Raw genomic sequence first — 14,415 nt, forward strand, 5'->3', positions numbered from 1 at the left:
TTTTCAGTATAATCAATTTTATTATCAATATAATCATAGCGAGGATGAGTCCCCAGCGTCAGTACGGCTGAATGTTAAGGTCACCCCCTGAACTTAGAGGACACCCATCCCACCGCTCCACCGGCTGCCGCGCCTACACTTCCCACAACCGCTGTGGCCACACTGGTGAGTCCTGCAGCTCCTAGAGGAACAACAAGATAAGTCCTATTTATGTCCAAACCACGAGTTAAAATCATGACCTCAAGACAGTCCTGATAAATTCAGTTTCCAATTATTTACATTACATTGAAAAACACAATTTGTCATCTTTACCTGCTGACTGTAGAGCAGCAACAAGACTCCCTGCTGCTACCCCACCTCCATTGGCCACAGCTGCAGAAGACATCATGCCTGCTGCGGTTGATCCAGCTGCAACCCCACCAGCACCGAACCCCATCGCTCCCAAAGCACAAGGGGCCATGAACACTGCTACCGTACCTGTCAGGTCCAAACAAACCTTTTAACAAGCAGCCAAAAACACAGGAGTTCTGGGTCACACCTACCATAAGGAGATATGGCACTACTGTCATGTGCAAGAGGGCAAAATTACAGTGCAGAATGGTCTTCCCATACTGTTATTTAAATTTTAACAAACATTTGTTTTGACAGTGGATTATTTGTATAGTCCACACTACCGCTGCGCTTTCATAGTTCACACTACTGTTAGTTAAGCCATGGGAAGTTCTAGAACCTGCTAGAAGACTCAGACGGTTTTCTGAGGAGTAAGAATGCACTCTGCTGCACCAGACAGATCAGATTTCCACCAAACCAGAGAAAGGGCCATAAATCTAGCCTGCCAGAGTAAGTTTCTCTCTCTCTATCTAGAGAGATGATCATATACACGTTTGTTGATTTGTATATGCTGCTATGTGAATATCCTTTGTTCCTGAGAGAGAGAGATGAGATGTATATAAACTCAGCAAGAAAATAAACGCCCTCTCACTGTCAACTGTGTTTATTTTCAGCAAACTTAACATATGTTCATACAAATATTTACACAAGAGTCAACAACAGACAAACTGAACAAGTTTCACAGACATGTGACTAACAGAAACGAAATAATGTGTTCCTGAACAAAAGGTGGGACAAAATCAAAAGTTAATCAGTCTCTGGTGTGGCCACCAGCTGCATTAAGTAGTGCAGTGCATCATCTCTTCCTCATGGACTGCACCAGATTTGCCAGTTCTTGCTGTGAGATGTTACCCCAGTCTTCCACCAAGGCACCTGCAAGTTCCCAGACATTTCTGGGGGGAAAATGGCCCTAGCCCTCACCCTCCGATCCAACAGGTGCCAGACGTGCTCAATGGGATTGAGATTCGGGCTCCTCGCTGGTCATGGCAGAACACTGACATTCATGTCTTGCAGGAGATCACGCACAGAACGAGCAGTATGACTGGTGGCATTGTCATGCTGGAGGGTCATGTTAGGATGAGCCTGCAGGAAGGGTACCACATGAGGGAGGAGGATGTCTTCCCTGTAACTCACAGCATTGAGATTGCCTGCAATGACAACAAGCTCAGTCCGATGATGCTGTGACGCACCGCCTCAGACCATGACGGACCCTCCACCTCCAAATCAATCTCGCTCCAGAGTACAGGCCTCAGTGTAACAGGCTGACTACGCTCGCGCACATCACGCGAGCGTTGCAAAATAAATTTAGAAATCTATATTATTCAATTATTGCACCCACGCTGCTCGCGCGCCAACAAGCATCTGTGTTGCCAAGGGCTAAAATAGAAGTCAGTTCTAGAGGTCGACCGATTAAAATCGGAATGGACGATTAATTAGGGCCGATTTCAAGTTTTCATAACAATCGGTATTTTTGGCCACCGATTTGCCGATATTTATTTTTTTATTTTTTACACCTTTATTTAACTAGGCAAGTCAGATTAAGAACACATTGTTATTTACAATGACGGCCTAGAAACGGGGGTTAACTGCCTTGTTCAGGGGGGATTCGTTTTTGCAACCTTCGGTTACCAGTCCAACGCTCTAACCACCTGCCTTACATTGCACTCCACAAGGATTAACAGGCTGACTACCTGTAATGCGAGGGCAGCAAGAAGCAAAAGGTAAGTTGCTAGCTAGCATTAGACTTCTAAAAAACGATCAATCTTAACATAATCACTAGATAAACTAGTAATATCATCAACCATGTGTAGTTATCTAACGTGTCCTGCGTTGCATATGATCGATGCGGTGCCTGTTAATTTTCATTGAATCACAGCCTACTTCGACAAACGGGTGTTGATTTAACAAGCACATTTGCAAAAAAAGTACTGTCGTTGCACCAATGTACCTAACCATAAACATCAATGCCTAACAGGAATATTTAGACTTAGTCACCCGTTAGATAAAATACGGAACGGTTCCGTATGTCACCGAAAGAAAAAAAAACTTTTGTTTTCGAGATGATAGTTTCCAGATTCGACCATATTAATGACCCAAGGCTCGTATTTCTGTGTGTTTATTACATTATAATTAAGTCTATGATTTGATAGAGCAGTCTGACTGAGCGGTGGTAGGCAGCAGCAGGCTCGTAAGCATTCATTCAAACAGCCCTTCGCTGTGCTTCAAGCATTGCGCTGTTTATGACTTCAACCTGGGTGGGTATAATTTGTGGAACGTTCCAACAGGAATCTATTCCAAAAACTTCATAAATAACAAGGTTTCCAAAAAACAACGCATACAAAGTTGTATAGCGGCAGAATAAGATACCGGGTAGGGAGTGGTCCATTTCATTGCGTTTTTCACTCATCACGTTTATTCCGAAAAATGTCTGTCCTCACATGTCTGATTGCCTATGGACAAACATTAAGAATAAGCTACGTGGCGAGTTGATGCCTATTCGGCAGCTAGTTAGGTTTGTATGAGTTGCTACTTTGTATGCGTTGTTGGTTGGCAACCTTTTACTTTACGTTTTTTGGAACAGATTCCTGTTGGAACGTTCCACAAATTATACCCACCCCTTCAAGCCTATCAACTCCCAAGATTAGGCTGGTGTAACCGATGTGAAATGGCTAGCTAGTTAGCCGGGTGCATGCTAATAGCGTTTCAAACGTCACTCGCTCCGAGACTTGGAGTAGTTTTTTCCCTTCCTCTGCATGGGTGGCTGTTGTCGATGTGTTCCTGGTTCGAGCCCAGGTAGGAGCGAGGAGAGGGACGGAAGCTATACTGTTACACTGGCAATACTAAAGTGCCTATAAGAACATCCAATAGTCAAAGGTATATGAAATACAAATCGTATAGAGAAATAGTCCTATAATTCCTATAATAATATAATAACTACAACCTAAAACTTCTTACCTGGGAATATTGAAGACTCATGTTAAAAGGAACCACTAGCTTTCATATGTTCTGAGCAAGGCACTTAAACATTAGCTTTCTTACATGGCACATATTGCACTTTTACTTTCTTCTCCAACACCTTGGTTTGCATTATTTAAACCAAATTGAACATGTTTCATTATTTGAGGCTAAATTGATTTTATTGATGTATTAAGTTAAAATAAGTGTTCATTCAGTATTGTTGTAATTGTCATTATTACAAATTTTAAAAAAATAAAAATAAAAGAAAAAAAAATAAATAATAATAAAATAAATTTTACAAATTTTAAAAAAAAAATCACCCGATTAATCGGTCTCGGCTTTTTCTGGTCCTCCAATAATCGGTACCGGCGTTGAAAAATCATAATCGGTCGACCTTTCATTATTTATTTGAGGCTAAATTGATTTTATTGATGTATTATATTAAGTTAAAATAAGTGTTAATTCAGTATTGTTGTAATTGTCATTATAAAAAAATAAATATATATATATATAGATAGGCCTTTTGGTCCTCCAATAATCGGTATCGGCGCAGAAAAAAAATCATAATCGGTCGACCTCTATTTCTGACGCAGATCGCGTTGCAAGTCCTGCCTCTCCCATCTCCTCATTGGTTATACCCATGTGGGTGACTAAAATACGAACGAGGTTGGTGGCGGTAATGCACCTAACTTATGAAAGTTGCCAATCGAAATATAAAGTCAAGAGAAGAAAAAGCCTAGAAGGAGAAGCTATGACTAGAAACGATTCAGTTGACCGTTTTGTGTGTGGATTAATTGTCGGAGTAGAGGACCTTGTGCATTTCAGGTAAAATAACAACTCAAATGTTTATATCCCTGGACAAATTAGCTAGAAACAGCAAGCTAGCTAAATAGGACAAATTAGCTAGCAAGTGCTAGCTAGCTAAATTGCCATAAAGGTTTAATGTTTTTCGACCTGTCCCCAAATTAATGTAATTGGTTCAGAGTTTGTTCTGATATTCTAACCTGCGTGTCGTGATCGTGTTTGGTGTGGGGGGACGAAATAAATTTATGGCACACGCGCGCAGCCAGTTTGGGTTCCGTGTAACGCTCATTCCTTCGACGATAAACGTGAATCCAACCATCCCCCTGGCGAGACAAAACCGTGACGTCAGTGAAGAACACTTTTTGCCAATCCTGTCTGGTCCAGCAACGGTGGGTTTGTGCCCATAGGCGACGTTGTTGCCGGTGAGGTCTGGTGAGGACCGGTCTTAGAACAGGCCTACAAGGCCTCAGTCCAGCCTCTCTTAGCCCATTGCGGACAGTCTGAGCACTGATGGAGGGATTGTGCGTTCCTGGTGTAACTCGGGTAGTTGTTGTTGCCATCCTTTGCAGTTGTTGTTACACGTGGTCTGCCACTGCGAGGACGATCAGATGTCCGTCCTGTCTCCCTGTAGAGCTGTCTTAGGCATCTCACACTACGGACATTGCAATTTATTGCCCTGGCCACATGTGCAGTCCTCATGCCTCCTTGCAGCATGCATAAGGCATGTTCACGCAGATAAGCAGAGACCCTGGGCATCTTTCTTTTGGTGTTTTTCAGAGTCAGTAGAAAGGCCTCTTTAGTGTCCTAACTTGCCTACCGTCTGTAAGCTGTTAGTGTCTTAACGACCGTTCCACAGGTGCATGTTCATTAATTGTTTATGGTTCTTTGAACAAGCATGGGTAACAGTATTTAAAGCCTTTACAATGAAGATCTGTGAAGTTATTTTGATTTTTACGAATCATCTTTGAAAGACAGGGTCCTGAAAAAGGGATGTTTCTTTTTTTGCTGAGTTTATATCTATGTACAAATATATATTAATACTGTCATATCTATACATGTTTCTTTCCCTTTAGAACAAGTTTATTCCTAAATAACTGAAGAGTGTGTGTGTTAATACTATAGGTGGTGGTAAAACTCTGGATGTGAACATATCTGCCTGGTTCTTGCCAGATTGCCTGTAGTGGGGTCAGACCAAAGTACAGTCAGCATTATGTGGTGGGGTCAGACCAAAGTAGAGTCAGCATTAAGTGAGGGCATGTACAGCCAATCGCACAGATGGCTCCAGCTAGCCGTTTTTACAGTCGTATCTGCAACTGTTCATTCTAAGAAGAATTGATAAAAGGATACTTTACCAGTTCCAACTGCCATGGCAATCACAGATACTAAACAGAGGAACAAGCATACATGGGTCATCATCATTATGGTTAACTAATGCAATATTTTTCTTAGACAAAGCAGTTACATTGCCAAAACTTACACCAAACAATGAACTATACTCACCAGACACCATTTTCTTGGATTCAAATAGCTAAAAGTGTGATAAAGATTCAGTTAATGTTGTTGTTAGTGACAAAAGATCTGCCAGCATTCTCACTTAGGCTATAGCAGAAGGACACTGCTGGTACAACGCTAAAACATAGAATACAGCATTATAACAGAATAAATCAAATATGTACATTTTACCTTCCCGTTTTAGGCGTTGTTCAATGGAGACTCTTGGTAGGCTATAATAAATTACAAAAAAAGCAGACAAATCAAAATAAGACCACTTCTTGTAAGATCACATTCAGTTTCAGAATGTTTATTATGATCAAGTCCAGAGTACAGTCAATAACTCTGGTTGCCTACAGTGAGTGAGATCTGTAACTGATCTACTGGACAAATACATTTATGGAAAGCTTCAGAGTTTAACAGCATTGGCATCCAATATGTTGCATTACCGCCCCCAAATGGACTACAATATCAACCCATTACACTGATACAAAAGGGAAAAGGATTACCAAAGATGTACTACAACTAAACCAAGATAAACCACAGCCTGTCGTTTAAAATGGGAACAAACGAGTCAGTAGGCAGAACAAGAAAGGGGGTGGGCAGAGCCAAGCACGAGCTATCGAGATCCTATCTGCTTATTTCCGTTAGGGAAAGACTGCTCTGAAATGCACATGTGCAATAACGCAATACGCCTTTGCACTCCTAAACAATGCAATTTAACAACTTTTACAAAAGGGTCAACTCTACAAAACTTTGTCCACTCTGTTCATAACATATTCTAGTTTTGAGAACTGAAAAATTGTATTGAGATCAAATATTTCATTAATGAGAAAATGTGCAGAATGTCAGACAAAATCCATCTCGTTCCACCTTCTCTCACATATTTGGTAGTGGGTGGAATCACCAAGCGGATGCTCCACATTTATACCTCCGGTGAAATAACTGTCATTGTTCTGTGGGATTACTCCACCTTTATGATATCATAGCGGTCCACAAACCAGTGCATGCCGCCACCTACTGTGCTGGAATGTACGATCAATCATGATATGCCCAATTCAGAACTACATTGAAAATAAAACTCTAAACCAAATAAATCCCCAACTTCTACCACACCATCCCCCAAAAACCCTTCCCAACCCCATTAAACTTCATCTATATCATGCTGAAACACTCCACCCTTGTTCAGCATATCAACCACAATTTCAACAGTAACATCTGTTACCCCAATATCTCTTTTGACGTCTCAACAACCTTCAACCTGGCATTTCTGCTTTGCACAACCATAGTCGTATTTATAGTCTTACCAATAAAATCAAAAGTGGCCTTTGACACCACACATTCATGAGCACCAGATTTCTGAACAGGCCTCGAAACCCTGCCAGGGCCATCAGAAGCACCAGCCCCAATAGTAGGTCCACTTACTACAGGTACATCCATGTCAGCTCCATCAGTCTGACAGTAGGTCCACCTACTACAGGTACATCCATGTCAGCTCCATCAGTCTGACAGTAGGTCCACTTACTACAGGTACATCCATGTCAGATCCATCAGTCTGACAGTAGGTCCACTTACTACAGGTACATCCATGTCAGATCCATCAGTCTGACAGTAGGTCCACTTACTACAGGTACATCCATGTCAGATCCATCAGTCTGACAGTAGGTCCACTTACTACAGGTACATCCATGTCAGATCCATCAGTGTGACAGTAGGTCCACTAACTACAGGTACATCCATGTCGGCTCCAATGGGCCGCACTATAGTTCTAACAATCTGTTCTACGGCCTCTGCAAATGACACATCTTGACTGATCCTTTATCTCTGAGCCTCTCTGTACCTGGCATCCGCCAAATGCTGCACTGTATTCTCTCCCACAATTACTGCACTTAACCTTTACATTGCTTCCACATTCACCGTAATCATGAGCCCCTCCACACATCTTTTCTTTCCTTTACGTTGAACAGCTACATGCCCCATTCTTTGGCATTTAAAACACAGCAGTGCATGAGACAAATTCTCTAATAGTGAAATTAAGGAAACCTATCTGTACTTTTCCCAACAAGACTTTCTCAAACCTCAACATCACTGATAACCTTTCACTTCTTTGACCCTCTTTCCTACTGATCAACCTTTTGGCCTCAATCACTGCCTTCCTTCACATTGTCTTTAACATCATCTGTGAACATAGATATCGGGACCCCAGTGATGACTCCCCTCAATCTAGCATAAGCACCAGGGACATGGCTTTTAACCTTCTTCCCATTAACCTTTTCCATTTTCAGAGTCTACCCTTGCGGAGCCTGGCTACCACACAATATTAATATCTACCATTTCCAATGAACCAAGCTAACTCCCCTTAACCTACCTCTTTCTCTATGGCATTATTTAGTCAGATAGGGTGCAAGTGAGGCCCATTACTCTACCTCAAACAACAACTGAAAATAAATAGTCACCTTGGTGGACTCCCAAATGCTGCTGCTAGGACGGTCCAATTCTGATATTTTTTCACTTGGTCTTTTGACCAATCAGATCAGAAAAATATCTGATACGAAAAGACCTTATGTAATTTATCAAAATACCAATTAGTATAAAAAAAATAATTGGGTTGCCTGTGTAAACACAGCCTTCTTGGCTTATTTGGTGTTTGGCAGCCAACTTCACAGGTTCAAATGTTCTCCTTGATTAGTTAAAGTCATGTGCACCTGAGTCAGACTGCTAGAGTGAAACACCACCAAATGACAATTAGCAGTTAGTGTGTGCAATTGGTAATCAGTGCAGGTGTGGTGATACTGATGGTTTGTTACATAGCAGGTTAGCGGGTTAGGAGAACTAAATCAAATTGTATTTGTCACACGCACAGAATACAACATATATTACTGTGAAACGCTTACTTACAAGACCTTAACCAAAAATTCAGTTTTAAGAAACAGATTTTTTCTTTGGAAAACAAATAAGCAATAATTAATGTGCAACAAAAAAAGTATAGCGAGGCTGCATACAGGGGGTACAGAGTGAATGTGCGGGGGCACCAGTTAGTCGAGGTAATATGTACATGTAGGTAGAGGTAAAGTGACTATGCATGGATAATAAACAGAGAGTAGCAGCAGTAAAAATGTGGGTGAGGGGGACAATGTAAATAGTCCGGGTAGCCATTTGATTAGCTGTTCAGGAGACTTGGCGTTCCAGTACCGCTTGCCGTGCAGTAGCAGAGAGAACAGTCTATGACTAGGGTGGCTGGAGTCCTTGGCAATTTTTTGGGCCTTCCTCCGACACCGCCTGGTATACGCTGCGTGCACAATTAGGCAAATTGTATTCCTCGGGATTAATTTTATTGTTGAACACACACAATGCTCTCAGTCAATCCCAAATGTTTAACAAAGGAAAAGTGAGTTTTGTCTTTCTCAGGGAAATATATAAGTGTGCACAATTGTTAGGCAACTAAATTACAAAAATAATCTCTCAACTCACTTGTTTATTCTAAATTTTTAGAGTAAGTGTAACAGATAAGTAACACAAAATGACAATTATATAACATTTTTGGCTTTTAAAAAATATTCAGTGACCAATATAGCCACCCTTATTTTCAATAACTGCCATGAGCCTTCCATCCATGGAGTCTGTCAGTTTCTTGATCTGTTCACGATCAATTTTCGCTGAAGCAGCAACCACAGCCTCCCAAATGCTGTTCAAAAAGGTGTATCGTCTTCCATCACTGTAATCTCACATTTGAGAAGGGCCCACAAGTTCTCAATAGGATTTAAGTCAGGTGAGGAAGCGGGCCAGGTTGTTATTCAGGCATCTTTGAGGCCCTTGCTGGCTAGCCAAGCAGTGGAGTACTTGGATGCATGTGATGGAGCATTGTCCTATATAAAGAGTCACTTTCATTTCATCTGTCCATAAAACCTTTGAAAAATCTGTCTTCAGGTATTTCTTGGCCAAATCTTGACGCTTCAACTTGTGAATCTTATTCAGTGGTGGTCTTGTTTCAGTCTTCTTGACCTTGGCCATGTCTCTGAGCACTTGACACCTTGTACTTTTGAACACTCCAGGTAGGTTGCAGTTCTGGAATACGGTGGCACTGGAGGATAATGGGTTCCTAGTAGTTTGACGTTTAATTTTTCTCAAGTCTTTTGCAGTTAATTTGCACCTTTTCTTCCCCATGTGTTCTTTGCACCCCAGTTGACTATTCGCAACAAAACGTTTGATTGTCCGGTGGTCACGCCTCAATAGTTTAGCTATTTAAAGAGTTTCGCATCCGTCTGAAAGGCATTTTACATTTTTGGCTTTTCAGTGTCAGTTAAATCTCTTTCTTGGCCCATTTTACCTGAGGTAATGAGGCTGCCTAATAATTATGCACACCTTGATATAAGGTGTTATTCACTTTCGCCACACCCTCCCTCATTACACAAATACATATCACCTGAAAATGATTAAATCCAATAAGCATTCAAGTTTATATGGTTTGGAGTTCGAAAATGTGATTAGAAATAATGATAAGATCAGAATACTCACTTGCCTAATAATTGTGCACGCAGTGTAGAGGTCCTGGATGGTAGGAAGCCTACTAATACAACAGGTTAGGATAATTAATGTGGCAGGTTAAGAGAATAAGGTTTGGGTTAGGAAAAGGGTTACGGTTAGGCTTAGCTAAGATGCTACATTACACTTTAGTCATTTAGCAGACGCCCTTATCTGTGCATACAGTTTCATACTTTTTATTCATACTGGTCCCCTGTGGGTATCAAATCCACAACTCTTGCATTACTTCATGCTCTCGCGCAGGGGATTATCCAGCTAAACAGTTTCCCATGCATTGTCAATAAGGTTTCTAAACTAACCCGGGTGTAATATAATTCCGGCCACTGGTTGGTTTTGTGGCGCTACTCTGATTTCCCCATAAAGAACGCTATAAACAGGGAGAGGTGCATATTATTCTGGCCACATGTTGCTTGTGGTCCAAACACTTAAAAAGACACACCCGTGTCTTATGCCCTCGGGGGAATCCCCGAAGCCATCTTGAAGGAGGGTCCAAATAAAATGTTATTTGTCACATAAACGGTTAGCAGATGTTAATGCAAGTGTAGCAAAATGCTTGTGCTTCTAGTTCCGACCACGCAGTAATATCTAACAAGTAATCCAACTTAACAATTTCACAACTACCTTACACAAACAAGTGTGAAAGAATGAATAAGAATCTGTACATAAAAATATATGAATGAGCGACGGCCGAATGGCATAGGCAAGATGCAGTAGATGGTATAGAGTACAGTATATACAAAATGAAATGAGTAATGTAGGGTATGTCAATATTATATAAAGTGGCATTGTTTAGTGGCTAGTGATACACTTATTACATACATTTCTTCATTATTAAAGTGGCTAGAAATGAGTCAGTATGTTGGCAGCAGCCACTCAATGTTAGTGATGGCTGTTTTACAGTCTGATGGCCTTGAGACAAGCTGTTTTTCAGTCTCTCGGTCCCCGCTTTGATGCACCTGTACTAGAGGTCGACCGATTAATTAGGGCCGATTTCAAGTTTCCATAACAAATCGGTATTTTTGGCCACCGATTTGCCGATTTTTTTAATCACCTTTATTTAACTAGGCAAGTCAGATTAAGAACACATTTTACTTTCAATGACGGCCTAGGAACGGGGGTTAACTGCCTTGTTCAGGGGGGGGGATTCGGGGATTCGTTTTTGCAACCTTCCTGTTACTAGTCCAATGCTCTAACCACCTGCCTTACATTGCACTCCACAAGGAGCCTGCATGGCAGGCTGACTACCTGTAACGCGAGGGTAGCAAGAAGCCAAGGTAAGTTGCTAGCTAGCATTAAACTTATCTTATAAAAAAAAACTATCAATCTTAACATAATCACTAGTTAACTACACATGGTTGATGATATTACTAGTTTATCTAACGTGTCCTGCGTTGCATATAATCGATGCGGTGCCTGTTAATTTCTCATCGAATCACAGCCTACTTCGACAAACGGGTGATGATTTAACAAGCGCATTTGTGAAAAAAGCACTGGCGTTGCACCAATGTACCTAACCATAAACATCAATGCCTTTCTTTAAAATCAATACACAAGTATATATTTTTAAACCTGCATATTTAGGAAATATTGCCTGCTAACATGAAATTGTGTCACTTCTCTTGCATTCATTGCACGCAGAGTCAGGGTATATGCAACAGTTTGGGCCGCCTGGCTCGTTGCGAACTACTTTGCCAGAATTTTACGTAATTATGACATAACATTGAAGGTTGTGCAATGTAACAGGAATATTTAGACTTAGGGATTCCACCCGTTAGATAAAATACGGAAAGGTTCCGTATTTCACTGAAAGAAAAATGTTTTGTTTTCGAGATGATAGTTTCAGGATTCGACCATATTAAATGACCTAAGGCTCGTATTTCTGTGTGTTTATTATATTATAATTAAGTCTATGATTTGATAGAGCAGTCTGACTGAGCGGTGGTAGGCACCAGCAGGCTCGTAAGCATTCATTCAAACAGCACTTTCGTGCGTTTTGCCAGCAGCTCTTCGCAATGCATTGCGCTGTTTATCAACTCCCAAGATTAGGCTGGTGTAACTGATGTGAAATGGCTAGCTAGTTAGCGGGGTGCGCGCTAATTGTGTTTCAAACATCACTCGAGACTTGGAGTAGTTGTTCCCCTTGCTCTGCATCGGTAACGCTGCTTCGAGGGTGGCTGTTGTCGATTTTTTCCTGGTTTGAGCCCAGGTTCGAGCGAGGAGAGGGACGGAAGCTATACTGTTACACTGGCAATACTAAAGTGCCTATACGAACATCCAATAGTCAAAGGTATATGAAATACAAATCGTATAGAGAGAAATTGTCCTATAATAATATAATAACTACAACCTAAAACGTCTTACCTGGGAATATTGAAGACTCATGTTAAAAGGAACCACTAGCTTTCATATGTTCCCATGTTCTGAGCAAGGCACTTAAACATTAGCTTTCTTACATGGCACATATTGCACTTTTACTTTCTTCTCCAACACTTTGTTTTTGCATTATTTAAACCAAATTGAACATGTTTCATTATTTGAGGCTAAATTGATTTTATTGATGTATTAAGTTAAAATAAGTGTTCATTCAGTATTGTTGTAATTGTCATTATTACAAATAAATAAATATAAAATAAAAAAAATTAATCACCCGATTAATCGGTCTCGGCTTTTTTTGGTCCTCCAATAATCGGTACCGGCGTTGAAAAATCATAATCGGTCGACCTCTAACCTGTACTGACCTTGCCTTCTGGATGATAGCGGGGTGAACAGGCAGTGGCTCGGGTGGTTGTTGTCCTTGATAATCTCTTTGGCCTTCCTGTGACATCGGGTCGTGTAGGTGTCCTGGAAGGCAGGTAGTTTGCCCCCGGTGATGCGTTGTGCAGACCTCACTACCCTCTGGAGAGCCTTACGGTTGTGGGCGGAGCAGTTGCCATACCAGGCGGTGATACAGCCCGAGGATGCTCTCGATTGTGCATCTAAAAGTTTGAGAGTGTTTTTGGTGACAAGACGAATTTCTTCAGCCTCCTGAGGTTGAAGAGGAGCTGCTGCGCCTTCTTCACCACGCTGTCTGTGTGGGTGGAACATTTCAGTTTGTCCGTGATGTGTACGCTAAGGAACTTCCCACCTTCTCCACCATTGTCCCATCGATGTGGATAGGGGGCTGCACCCTCTGCTGTTTCCTGAAGTCGACGATCATCTCCTTTGTTTTGTTGACATTGAGTGTGAGGTTATTTTCCTGACACCACACTCCGAGGGCCCTCACCTCCTCCCTGTAGGCCGTCTCGTCATTGTTGATAATCAAGCCTACCACTGTAGTGTCGTCTGCAAACTTGATGATTGAGTTGTAGGTGTGCATGGCCACAGAGTCATGGGTGAACAGGGAGTGCAGGAGAGGGCTGAGAACGCACCCTTGTGGGGCCCCAGTGTTGAGGATCAGCGGGGTGGAGATGTTGTTACCTACCCTCACCACCTGGGGGCGGCCCGTCAGGAAGTCCAGGACCCAGTTGCACAGTTCGGGGTCGAAACCCAGGGTCTCGAGCTTAATGACGAGTTTGGAGGGTACTATGGTGTTAAATGCTGAGCTGTAGTCGATGAACAGCATTCTCACATAGGTATTCCTGTTGTCCAGATGGGTTAGGGCAGTGTGGTTGCGATAGCGTCGTCTGTGGACCTATTGGGGTGGTAAGCAAATTGGAGTGGGTCTAGGGTGTCAGGTAGGGTGGAGGTGATATGGTCCTTGACTAGTCTCTCAAAGCACTTCATGATGACGGAAGTGAGTGCTACGGGGCGATAGTCATTTAGCTCAGTTACCTTAGCTTTCTTGGGAACAGGAACAATGGTGGACCTCTTGAAGCATGTAGGGACAGCAGACTGGGATAAGGATTGATTGAATATGTCCGTAAACACACCAGCCAGCTGGTCTGCACATGCTCTGAGGCCGCGGCTGTGGATGCTGTCTGGGCCGGCAGCCTTGCGAGGGTTAACACATTTAAATGTTTTACTCACGTTGGCTGCAGTGAAGGAGAGCCCACAGGTTTTGGTAGCGGGCCGTGTCAGTGGCACTGTATTGTCCTCAAAGCGAGCAAAGAAGTTGTTTAGTTTGTCTGGGAGCAAGACATCGTGGTCCGCGACGGGGTTGGTTTTCCTTTTGTAGTCCGTGATTGACTGTAGACCCTGCCACATGCCTCGTGTCTGAGCCGTTGAATTGCGACTCTACTTTGTCTCTATACT

General features: G+C 42.1%; 1 protein-coding gene across 4 annotated transcripts in view; it reads right to left on the reverse strand.

Moving 5' to 3' along the window:
• LOC106580379 (interferon alpha-inducible protein 27-like protein 2A) overlaps positions 1-14,415 on the reverse strand; it is a 27,771-nt gene continuing 13,356 nt past the window's right edge. For 2 of the 4 annotated variants that reach the window (XM_014161407.2, XM_045715366.1), the window contains 5 exons: positions 5,836-5,876; positions 5,653-5,680; positions 5,505-5,534; positions 313-477; positions 1-181 (listed from right to left, as the gene is read on the reverse strand). In XM_014161407.2, the coding sequence (XP_014016882.1) occupies positions 81-181; positions 313-477; positions 5,505-5,534; positions 5,653-5,662 (306 nt within the window). In that variant the 5' untranslated portion in view covers positions 5,663-5,680; positions 5,836-5,876 and the 3' untranslated portion in view covers positions 1-80. Of the gene's footprint in view, positions 182-312; positions 478-5,504; positions 5,535-5,652; positions 5,681-5,835; positions 5,877-10,158; positions 10,211-14,415 lie in introns of all 4 variants that reach the window. The other 2 variants (XM_014161493.2, XM_014161584.2) reach the window with 2 other exon arrangements.

This window comes from Salmo salar, chromosome ssa01 (assembly GCF_905237065.1).
Source record: "Salmo salar chromosome ssa01, Ssal_v3.1, whole genome shotgun sequence".
Taxonomy (NCBI): domain Eukaryota; kingdom Metazoa; phylum Chordata; class Actinopteri; order Salmoniformes; family Salmonidae; genus Salmo; species Salmo salar.